We start from the raw sequence: 11,251 nt of genomic DNA, 5'->3' as shown, positions 1-11,251 counted from the left end.
TTGTACGTAAAACGCAAGTGCGACAGGCATGCAAAACGGATTAATCAGTACTATCGGTGTTTAAAATGAATAAAACACATATCTAATACATTGTGAACATAATGTTATTTAGTATGTTTTGTGCATTTATTTTATTGGACTATTTTTGTAAAATAATCACTGTTATAATTTATTCAAATATAATTAATATTAAACAAACTTGTTTAATTTACTCATCTCTATTTTAAATTTGAGCTACATTGCGGATATAGGGTAGACAGTTTATTTAAATTATATAATACATAGGCCATTAAGTCCAATATGGAGCAAGCCCATACATTTTATGTGACATAATAAGACAGTTTTATTCCAGAAGGTCCGTGATGTAGACCTCTTTAAAGCAGTAAAAGAATGGAAAGCAGTCGACGTCGCCCCAAACACGTCATTTCGGATCCTCCCGATCCACTAATGGTGCTTCTAGGCACTTCAAGCACCGGTCACCGTTCCGAGTAACCCGAGTAAATTAACCCTCAGACACAGCCCACTGAGTTTCTCGCCGGATCCTCTCAGTGGGTCGCGTTTCCGATCCGGTGGTAGATTCTGCGAAGCACGGCTCTTGCTAGGGTTCGTGTTAGCAACGTCGTCAGGTTTGAGCCCCGTGAGCTCACCTACTTGTTAAGGTTCGGCTGATATGCCTCTCAAGGCTATCAGCTTAGGTAGGAAAAAAAAACAGTAAGAATCTATTGAATCCTTTTCCAAACATAAGACATGTGCACTCGAATGTACTTCTAGATTTATGTTTCAGTTTTTCGTCCGTCCCCCTCTACTTTGAGTCTGTAGTCAAATACACTACCGCGATTCAGGCAATCATCATGAACTCTCCGCGAAATTGGTTACAGTTAGTTATTTTTAAATTTCTAGAAAGAGAACCACTTTGTTTTATGCATGTTCAGTCTAATACAATTGACATTTTTTCTTTACATATTTAACTTGTTTTCTTGGTGAAAGAATCAGCAACAAAGCTAATTTTGCAAATGGAATGTGCTGATTTTGGTAAACTTTAATATATAAAATTTATAGATATACAAAACGTGTATAAACAGACTTGAGTAATTCAGTGAAAAGCGACAGAAATGGAACATAAACGAATAAGAAGCGTAGAAGAAAGAACATGAGAAATTCTATTTTTATTCATTCTTGCCAGAGTTCTCTTTCCCTTTAGCCTCCTAATACAAATCTCATCATGCCCAAAGCAGTGGATTCAATAATTTAAACACACCTTACCTATATCAGTTCTTAATAATAATATATTTTTTAACATTGCTTCAAAGTAGTTCGATATATAATATGTACTTTTAATATCCAAATTTTATTGAAGTTTCGTGATACTGGAGAGTAGAGATTGTTCAGTGATTGCTACATTATTGAGCTTATGTCTAACGCTTATAATTATATGGAATTTATTGAAGATTACTTCATGTTAAGGTTTCACCTTTAGTTACCTGAAAATAAAAACAATTTATATAGTAATTAATGGATTACTGGATTTGCTTATAGTCAAACTGGTACTAGACACTTAACAAAACCCATGGACATCAAAATATTGCTATCCAAATTGATGCAGAAGGTCAATTTTAAACTCATAATAATTAGAAATATTTATCTTACTCTTGAAACAAGAACACACAATTGCTTTATGAGATAAATTAGTATATCGACGTTTGAAAGGCAAACGTGACTAAGCGGCAACACATGCACTTTACAGTAGACTAATTTAAAGTTGGACCTGAAAACAAAATTTATTTTAACGAATCTAGCTAGTAGCTGTAGGATTGAAATGATTTTAATAGACCTAGAAATATATTTTTTTTGTGCATCGAATATGGTTATTGCCTATCATTTATGTACAAAGCAGCTATTGTCGCTTAGTCATGTTTGCCCTTCAAGCGTTCATATTTAATAAAAAATTATGAATTTTAAGTTTCACTTCATAGCTCAATGATGCTTGAAAAAATCACATCCAAACTTAATGCTTTTTTGGAATAATTTCAAAAGATTCTCGATTTATTAATTTCTTCGTTAGTTAGGAACTTTTTTTTTGCTGTAATTGGCAGCAGCAAGACTGCTTCTGGCAGTGCAGAAATTGTTGGGCAACAATAACCATTCATCATCAGGTGTGGTGTTTCCTCATTTGTCTAAAAAGGCAAAAAAAATACAAGCTTCATCTACAAGATTTATTGTGCATTTGACAACGTGACTAAGCGACAATAACTGCTTTGTACATAAATGATAGGCAATAATCATATTTGATGCACAGAAAAAAATATATTTCTATGTCTATTAAAATCATTTCAATACTACAGCTACTAGCTAGATTCTACTACAGCTAGATTCGTTAAAATAAATTTTGTTTTCAGATATTTCAACTTTACTGTACTTTCAGTCTACTGTAAAGTTCATGCATTGTCGCTTAGTCACGTTTGCCTTTCAAGCGTTGATATGTAACTACTTACACAAGCTTCCAAATAATCAATCTTCCTCTCTAATGATGTTAATTTTTCATTCAAAGTAGCAAGGCGAGATCTACAGGACATGTCTGAAAATTTGATGCTATGATAATTTCACATTTATAAGGACTTACATTTTTTGACCTGTTTTAAAAGAATATTTTCTATGGGTTCTGCAAGTTGTAGACAATAATAGTTATAGACTACTTTTTTGTTGTGTGTTTAATTGAAAATATTTTTAGATTAATCTCCCATTTTTATCGTTATTTTATTATTAAAATCGTTTCGAAAACTACATTTTTCACGGACGACTGAGATTTTTCCTTTCCTTGTGTTTTGAAAGGCGAGTACCATAACCTATGAAAAATTAATAGCGTTCTGAATTTGAAATTGAAATGTTTCTTTTATAAGAATTTCCTGTAGCTGCTGATGTTGATACACTTACCGAACGAATTGAGGAAGTCGGTAATTTTTTTTATGCTGCCTGTGATCACTTCTATGTATTCTCTATTGGCCCAATCTTGCTGGATTTGTTTTTGTATTGTTTCTCTTGGTGGCGTCGACATTATATATAATCAGTCACTACTTATTTTAAATAGCTTATAAAGTAAATTTACTATGTACTTAAGTATTTTAAAAGAGTTATCAAGTTTAATTAATGAATAAAATTGAGGTAAATCTTTTCATTCATTTAGTGTTTCAAACAAATAATAGTTTGACATTTGACAGCTTAGAATTTTGCTCGTTGATTGTTGGCAGAGGATGCGATGTCAGTTTAGAATCAGAATCCACTACAATATATCTACTCATCAGTGTCACAAAAGACGACGAAGTCATTCACCGTAGAGTGGCAAGCAGCGTTCCTTGAGTATACCGTCCTATTGCGATCTCCAAACGACATTTTCTGGTAGTAGGACGTATTGTTAGCCCTGGGCAGGTATATTCACCTACTGTAGTTCTACTGCCTAGCAGTATACGTTCCGAGAGACAACCGTTAAACCATACAAATGAAACTTTCATCTTGTGTCTCAAGGTATGTGGCGGAATTTATTTTGGGATGTCTATGGGCCATGGATGTGGTGCTTTAAATCAGGTGGGCTATGAGATCGTTCTCGTGCTAATACATTATACGTAGCATAAATAACCAATTGTTTTCGTAAAGAAGGTTTTTTTTTTTTAATTTTTTTATTTTTTTTTTTCAAGATTTGGCAGTACGAGCAATGTTCCCTTTTCCTGTTCAAGTGAACGCGATGAACAAAAAATGACAACATTAAACAGCTGTTTGATTTAGGACTTAGGTTAGAAATTGAAAATTGACTTCATCAAAAAATCTATTCTGCACTAGCCTATAAATTACCGGCTTACAATATTACACAGAAAACATAAAAATGGACGAAATCGAATACAAATTGAAAACTAATAACAGTGTCTTAATAGTCAACGCTGTAGAAAAGTTGATAACATTGATAAAATCAAAATTCAAACGGGAAGAACGACAGAAATTCGTTTTGGAAAACGAGGAATTGAAGTTTTTGAGGGAGAAATGTTCGTCCAAAGATCCTGTTGTGAGCCTGACAGCCTGTCAAGGACTCCTAGCGTTGGTGGAACTTGGTGTTTTGGAAATACCGCACACAATGTCCACTGTAGTAACACTTATACCGACTGCGCAGTAAGTACCATGAATTCTTATTAGCTTTCCATATGGTACATTTAAAACTAAACTTTATGATAAATAAATTGTAAGTTGACATTTTTATAATATCTCAGATACTTCATTACAGTGAGGTTTTACTCAATTTTGTCTTTTTAATTTTGTTGTCATATAAACGAACATTTATTAGGAGTACTAGTTATTTATAATTAAACCAAAAAAATAACTAAGTAGCTTTTCAAGAATCAAAATAAAGACTTTAAATTGATAAGAATTAAGAATATTTTATCAAAATTAATATTTTGAATATTAATTTATATTGTTTTCAAAGCTATTTCAATTTAATTATGTATCATTAGTATAATGTATTATATCAAATCAAGTATACAAGTAATAACTAATTGTTGTTTTATTTTCAAAATGGCCTCATCCACAAATAGAATAAGTTGGTACGTAACTTGATCTTGCCTAAAAGCAAACTTTTCATTCGACTTCATTGATTTTATTAACATTTATACCAAACACTCATAAACCATTCTAAATGTGCAAAGTAAATAATGTGTGTGAGCTTTAGCTAGGAAATTTGAACTTACTGGTGTAAGGGAAATTGATCAGCACATTTTTAATCCCTTGCCTTTTTGTCTCAAAGTAAACAGCTACCTTCTGTGGACCACATTAATCATTCAGCAGACCCTTTAGGAAGCTTGCATACAGAGTGCATTATAATCATTGATTTGATTAATCTTGTAATCCAAAGTAAACAGAAACATTATCACCACTTTTGTACATGTAACTTTTAATAATGTATACTTTTCGGTGTCAAAGAACTTGCTTCATAATATAAACATTATCAAAAAATTTGCTATCTTTGATTTTTCGAGTAATATAATGAATGCTACTTTAGCTTTAGTAACTTGCATTATAAAAACCCCATTCTTGACTGTGAAAAAACTGTGTGAAAACTATAAAGTATTGGAAAACTCAGAGATAATAAAATGAAAATTGTAAACATTAGGTTCGACCATAAAAGTAGCTTTAATTACATTGTAAAAATATTTCTTAACAACAGCATCAATGTATTGCTTTTGTGCAAATTACTTGTACTTATTGTTGTTACTTGTACTTATATATATATATTGTTACTTGTACTTATATATATATATATATATATATATATATATACATAAGTTACTGCATATTGTAATAGCAATATCATCCACTTGTAAAAATTGGAAACTACAAATTTAGGACTGTCGATTGTGGCACAAGCTGTTCAGATATTCATTCACATAATTAACCTCATATATGCTGACAGCATCATCTCAGTCACACTGTGATATGACTGTCTTTTATTGTTGTTCGAGTGAGGATTGGAGAATTTTTATTTTTTTATTTCTTAGATGGGTAGACGAACTGACAGCCCACCTGGTGTTAAGTGGTTACTGGAGCCCATAGACATCTAAAACGTAAATGCGCCACCCACCTTGAGATATCAGTTCTAAGCTCTCAAGTATAGTTACAACAGTTTTTTTTTTTGGTGGTTGAGTGTTTGAAGCAAGTGTTTTGGTTGTTTAATAATTTTCGGGTGCTTTATTGGGTTCTATTACCTGTTGATTAGCTAATTATTAGTTTTGTGTGTTTATATAAGTGTGTTGTCTTATTTGTAAGTATTATAATATAGTAGTTTAGTGTAAATAGTGTAATTATGAACGGCGTTGACCCCCCCGATCCCGGGGGAGGTTATATCCTTGACCCAACTAACTCATCAATCCCAATGGACACGGAGGTAATCCATCCTTCTAGAAAAAGGCAAACGCCTCCAAATTCTGATCATTCCTCTTTACCACCAAAGAAAAATACAGTAGCGCAAGTAATCGGATCTGTTCAATCTGTGTATACCTTACCAGAATATGACGGCAACAGAAAACGATATTTGGATCAGGATGTTGCTCCTTTTTTGATCCACGTAAGCAAAGATTGCGAGTCTTCGGCTAGTGTTACACTACGCCCAATTAAATTTGGTCACTTTTTACATCACAATAATATCAAGGACGTTGCTAAAGACGGCGTTAAACGTATCGGCCGAAACCGAGTATCAGTACAATTTAAAACTGCGGTTGCCGCAAATTCTTTCCTAGATCACCCAGGTCTTGCTGCAGCTAAATATAATGCTATCATACCTTCGTATAATGTGACTCGCATGGGTATTGTAAGAGGCGTTCCCATAGAGTGGACCTTAGAAGAATTAGTTTCTTCCATTGAAGTTCCTGATGGCTTTGGACGTGTCATCAGAGCCCGACGGCTCAATAAGAAATCAACCGAAAACAACACTCCTATTTGGACTCCAACTCCGACAGTTGTTCTTACATTTATTGGCCAAAAGCTTCCTGATAGAGTTTACTGCTTTTTCAATTCCCTCCCAGTTCAGACATATATATTACCAACAATACAATGTAATAATTGCTGCAGGTTTGGACATGTTGCTACGCAATGCCGGTCAAATGCGCGTTGTTTTATCTGTGCGAAATCTCACTCTGGCATTGACTGTAATAGTTTATCTCCTATACCTACCTGTTTGTTTTGCTCTGGTAATCATAAAGCCATTGATACATCTTGCCCTGAATATTCTAGACAGAAATCTATCAAACTGGTGATGTCACAAGAAAATATTTCATACAATGAAGCATCAGTCAGGTTTCCACAAGTCAGAAGATCTTTTGCAGACATTTCTCGTACGCCTCCCCCCCCGTTTCCCACTCAATCTTCCCAAACCCTAACCCAATCTTCTCCCCACACCCAAGCCATATCCAATTCACTCTCGTACCGTCGCACTTACTGTACCCAAAAATCCCCTCCAGCTCCGGCATCCAGTCCAGGTTATAATAGGCAAGCTCATCAAGCTATTGTTAGTACTCCCCCTTCTAGTCTCCCTAATGGGAGTGCCTATCCTTCAGATGATGTTTCTCCCAATGACAATCTCCTGGAACTTTTACTTTCTACAATTTTAAATATATTTTCCCGTTTTGGGGACTTTGAACTACCGAACAATGTCATATCTAAACTTACTGAGCTTAATAAAATTATTAAAAATGCCCAAATTCCTACAATGGAATTGTCACAGCATTCGTCACAAGAAGAATGATATCATCACCCTTATTAATAAACACAAACCTTCTATCTTTGCTGTCCAGGAGACATGGCTTAAGCCCGGTTCCAACTTTAGGATCCCGGGTTTCTCATGTCTCCGGGACGATAGGTTAGATGGTTATGCTGGTTCTGCTATTTTAGTATCTAGAAATGTGATATTTAAACAAATCTCCCTTCCTTCCCACAGTAATAGCATTTTTGCTGTTGCTGTTAGAGTTAATAATATTTCTTTCCTCTCCATCTACATCCCTGAACCTAACTTAGCTATTCTCTCTGAATTAAAAACTATTATTATAAGTCTTCCTCCACCTATCCTTATCCTTGGTGATTTTAATATTCACCATACATCTTGGGGTTGTTATTACTGTGATTCTATTTCTTTTCCTTTTCTTGATCTCTGTGATGAACTGGATTTGTGTTTACTGAATGACGGGTCCCCTACTCGCAGAGTTCCTCCATCTCAGAATCCAAAGACTGCTGTGGACCTTTCCTTAACTTCTCCTTCCTTGGCTTCTAGCCTCTCCTGGTCTGTCCTTTCTTCCACTCACGGTAGTGATCACTTTACTATCATTCTGTCAATTCCTGATTCCCTTCATTCTATTCCTACTGCTTCCCTTCCACCTCTCTTAAAATTTAATATTCACAGAGCTGATTGGTCTCAATTCAGATCTCATTTAGATCAAGAAATAATGAATATTCCTTTGATTAACCCTGTCAATGTCCTTTCTTCTTACGTATGTTTCAGAAACGCTCTTCTTTCTTCTGCTGCTAATTCTATACCTCTCAAAAACACTGCTAGATGTAAAATCCCTTCTCCCCCGTGGTGGGATTCAGAGTGCACTCAAGCTTGCCAGAACAGATCAGAGGCTGAGGATGCTTATTCGGTTGCTATGAGCTCGGAAAATTTCATCTCTTACCAGAGAATTGCAGCCAAGACTGTAAGACTTTTATCAGAAAAGAAAAGATTTGGTTGGTTGCGTTTTTGCGAGGAGCTCTCTCCTATTACTCCACCTTCTAAAGTCTGGAAGAATATGAGACGATATCGCTGCTCTGTTCCTGCTCTTGTCATCTCATCTAACGATCCTTCTGACTGGGTTGAACATTTTTCCTGTAGGTTAGCCCCTCCTTCTGTACCTTGCTTGGAAGAAACTTTTCCCTCCACTTTACCCTGTAACCCTACTGATGATTTTGAATCTCCTTTTTCTTGGGAAGAACTTTCAGCTGTCTTGGAGTGTTTAAGTGATTCATCCCCAGGAATTGACGGGATTCCATACTCGTTTATTTCCAAAAGCAGTAACTCTGTAAAACAGGTATTCCTTTCCATTCTTAATAATATATTTTTATCTGGAACTCCACCTGACGAATGGAGGACTCAAATTATCATCCCTATTTTAAAACCTGGAAAGCCCAGCTCTGACCCTTCTAGCTATCGGCCAATCGCTTTGTCCTGTACAATGGCTAAGATATTGGAACATTTAATCAAGAACCGTTTGGAATGGATTGTAGAAAATAGGAACATATTAGCTAAATCTCAGTTTGGATTCCGAAAAGGTTTTAGCACTATGGATAGTTTAAGCATATTTGTAACAGACGTTCGTATTTCCTTCTCTAAAAATGAGTCTTTGGTAGGTGTTTTTCTGGACGTGTCATCTGCGTATGACAATGTTCTTCTTCCAGTGCTCAGGCAGAAAATGCTCCAGCTGAGTATTCCTGTGAAGATTGTAAACATAATTTTTAATCTCCTGTCTCCTAGATTCGTATATATTCGTGCTCTAAATTATTCTTCCTCTCCCAGACAGCTGTGGAAGGGGCTCCCCCAAGGGTCAGTCCTCAGCCCGTTACTTTACAGTATTTATACGTACGATTTAGAGCTTTCGGTTAATTCCTTTTGTCAAGTTCTACAATATGCTGATGATCTCGCACTCTACGTTTCTTCTAAGAATATTGATGAGGCCTCTTCTCGCCTAAATTCAGGCATAGGCCATCTCCAAGACTGGCTCTCAGACCACGGTCTGTCCCTATCTATTCCTAAAAGCAAAGTGGTTGTTTTCTCTCGGTCCAGATCTTGTCCCAACGTTTCAATATCTTACGATCAACAAAATTTTTCGGTTGTAGACAATGTGAAATTTCTTGGTGTTGTATTAGATTCTAGATTAACTGGTGTCCATCATATTAATCATATTGTTAAAAAATGTGAGAAAAATATTAACATTCTGCGTTCCTTGTCTGGTGTCTGGTGGGGCTGTCACCCCTATACTCAAAAACTTATGTATAACGCCTTAGTACGTAGTCACTTAGACTATGGCACTTTCCTTCTTGACCCTTGTAACAAATCTGCTATGAGTTCCCTTGACAAACTTCAATCTAAATGTCTGAGAATAATCTGTGGAGCTATGAAATCGTCACCTATTAATGCTCTTCAGGTAGAATGCGGCAATGCTCCCTTATTCCTTAGAAGACAATACTTATCTGACCGGTTCCTTTTTAAAGTCATTCAATCTCCTTATCATCCTCTTATCTCTAAACTCCATATCCTTTCTGATTATATCTCTTCTAATAAATATTGGTACCACAAGGCTTATCCCTGCCTTTTCAATAGTTTTGTCAGCTATCTCCGCCTTCCTTGTCCTGTATTTCAGTATCAAAAATTTCCTCTTTTCGACATCTCTTTTAAGGCTCTTATCTTTCAGCCTCAAGTTCTTTTAGATCTCAGCATAGAAAAAAAATGTCATTCTGCAAATTCCCAGTTAAATAGATACATTGCCAAGCATTGGTCCGATTGGCTCATCATTTACACTGATGCTTCTAAGTTGTCAGACCAGGGTTGTGTTGGCTCCGCTGTCTGGATTCCCAAATACAATGTGATTCTCAATTTTAAATGCCCCCCTCAAGCTTCAGTCTTCTCTGGTGAGTCCATAGCTATTCTGGAAGCATTATCATTCATTGAGTCCCATAATCTAAATAAATCTGTCATTCTTACTGATTCTAAGAGTTGTTTACAGGCTATCGTTGCTAACCAATTTAAATCAAAATCTAAATTTCCTTACATACTAAAAATTAAAAATTTACTTTTCAGCTGCCATTCTAAAAACATTGAAGTTGTCCTTGCTTGGCTGCCTGGCCACAGTGGCATTCTAGGTAATGAAACTGCAGATCTTTGTGCCAAAGACGCCACAACAACTGGCTGTATGGATCATTACAGAGTTTATTCTAATGATTTACTCCCAATAGCTAAACAACGATTGCTTTCTTCTTGGAATTCTTGTTGGCAAAAGACTAGTTTTTCTAAAGGTAAACACTACGCTGATATTCAAGGCTTTATTCCTCCCCGACCTTGGTTCTGCAACTTCAAAGATTTACATAAACGCGTTACAAGTACGATCTGTAGATTAAGGCTAGGCCATACGTGTACCCCCGTCCATCTGGCTAAACTTCATATCAGGGATAGTTCTATTTGTGAATGTGGTCTTGACGAAGGCTCTCCAAATCACATGTTTTTCAGTTGTCCTCGTCTATCTTCCTCCCTCTATGATCTCCTTCCTCCTGATATTCCTCGCCCCATTGATCTCAAATCTCTTCTTTCCCTTGTCAACTCCCCTTTCGTTTATATTCTTAGTTCATTCATTAACCATAATAATATTAAGCTGTAGTTTGTCTGTCTGTTATCGAACTAACCCCTGTATATATATTGTGTGCGTCTTATTTGTTTTAGGTAAATCAACAGAGATCCTATCATCAAACATTCTTAGCTACTCACTTAATTCTTAGTGAATATCTGTGACCTTGCTCATTCACGAAGCCCGCTATAGAAAGCAGAGTATTAAATACACTTGACATTGGCGAAATCTAAAAGGAAACGCCATAAACCTAAGAGATAGATAGATAGATAGTTACAACAGCTGCCCCACTCTTCAAACCGAAACGCATTACTGTTTCACGGCAGAAATAGGCAGGGTGGTGGTACCTA

The 11,251-nt window shown here is 35.8% G+C and overlaps 3 protein-coding genes across 3 annotated transcripts in view; 2 read left to right on the top strand and 1 right to left on the bottom strand.

The window, feature by feature from the left end:
- Positions 1-83: 83 nt before the first annotated feature.
- HSPC300 (hematopoietic stem/progenitor cell protein 300) lies at positions 84-3,261 on the bottom strand. The gene is made up of 3 exons (XM_028176532.2): positions 2,932-3,261; positions 2,493-2,575; positions 84-1,481 (listed from the first exon to the last, which is right to left on the bottom strand). The coding sequence occupies exons 1-3, from the start codon at positions 3,050-3,052 to the stop codon at positions 1,455-1,457; spliced, it is 231 nt and encodes a 76-aa protein (XP_028032333.1). The 5' UTR covers positions 3,053-3,261; the 3' UTR covers positions 84-1,454.
- A 509-nt stretch (positions 3,262-3,770) lies between these two features.
- The window catches only part of LOC114244607 (focadhesin), a 31,808-nt gene continuing 24,327 nt past the window's right edge, over positions 3,771-11,251 (top strand). The window contains exon 1 of the mRNA XM_089735208.1: positions 3,771-4,155. Within this exon, the coding sequence (XP_089591334.1) occupies positions 3,875-4,155 (281 nt within the window). The 5' untranslated portion in view covers positions 3,771-3,874. The remainder of the gene's footprint in view (positions 4,156-11,251) is intronic.
- On the top strand, positions 5,798-9,908 carry LOC149500794 (uncharacterized). Its single transcript, XM_089735209.1, has one exon. The coding sequence runs from the start codon at positions 5,843-5,845 to the stop codon at positions 7,277-7,279; it is 1,437 nt and encodes a 478-aa protein (XP_089591335.1). The 5' UTR covers positions 5,798-5,842; the 3' UTR covers positions 7,280-9,908.

This window comes from Bombyx mandarina, chromosome 19 (assembly GCF_030267445.1).
Source record: "Bombyx mandarina strain Sakado chromosome 19, ASM3026744v2".
NCBI classification, from domain to species: Eukaryota; Metazoa; Arthropoda; class Insecta; order Lepidoptera; family Bombycidae; genus Bombyx; species Bombyx mandarina.
This window is presented reverse-complemented; position numbering and strand designations above follow the sequence as displayed.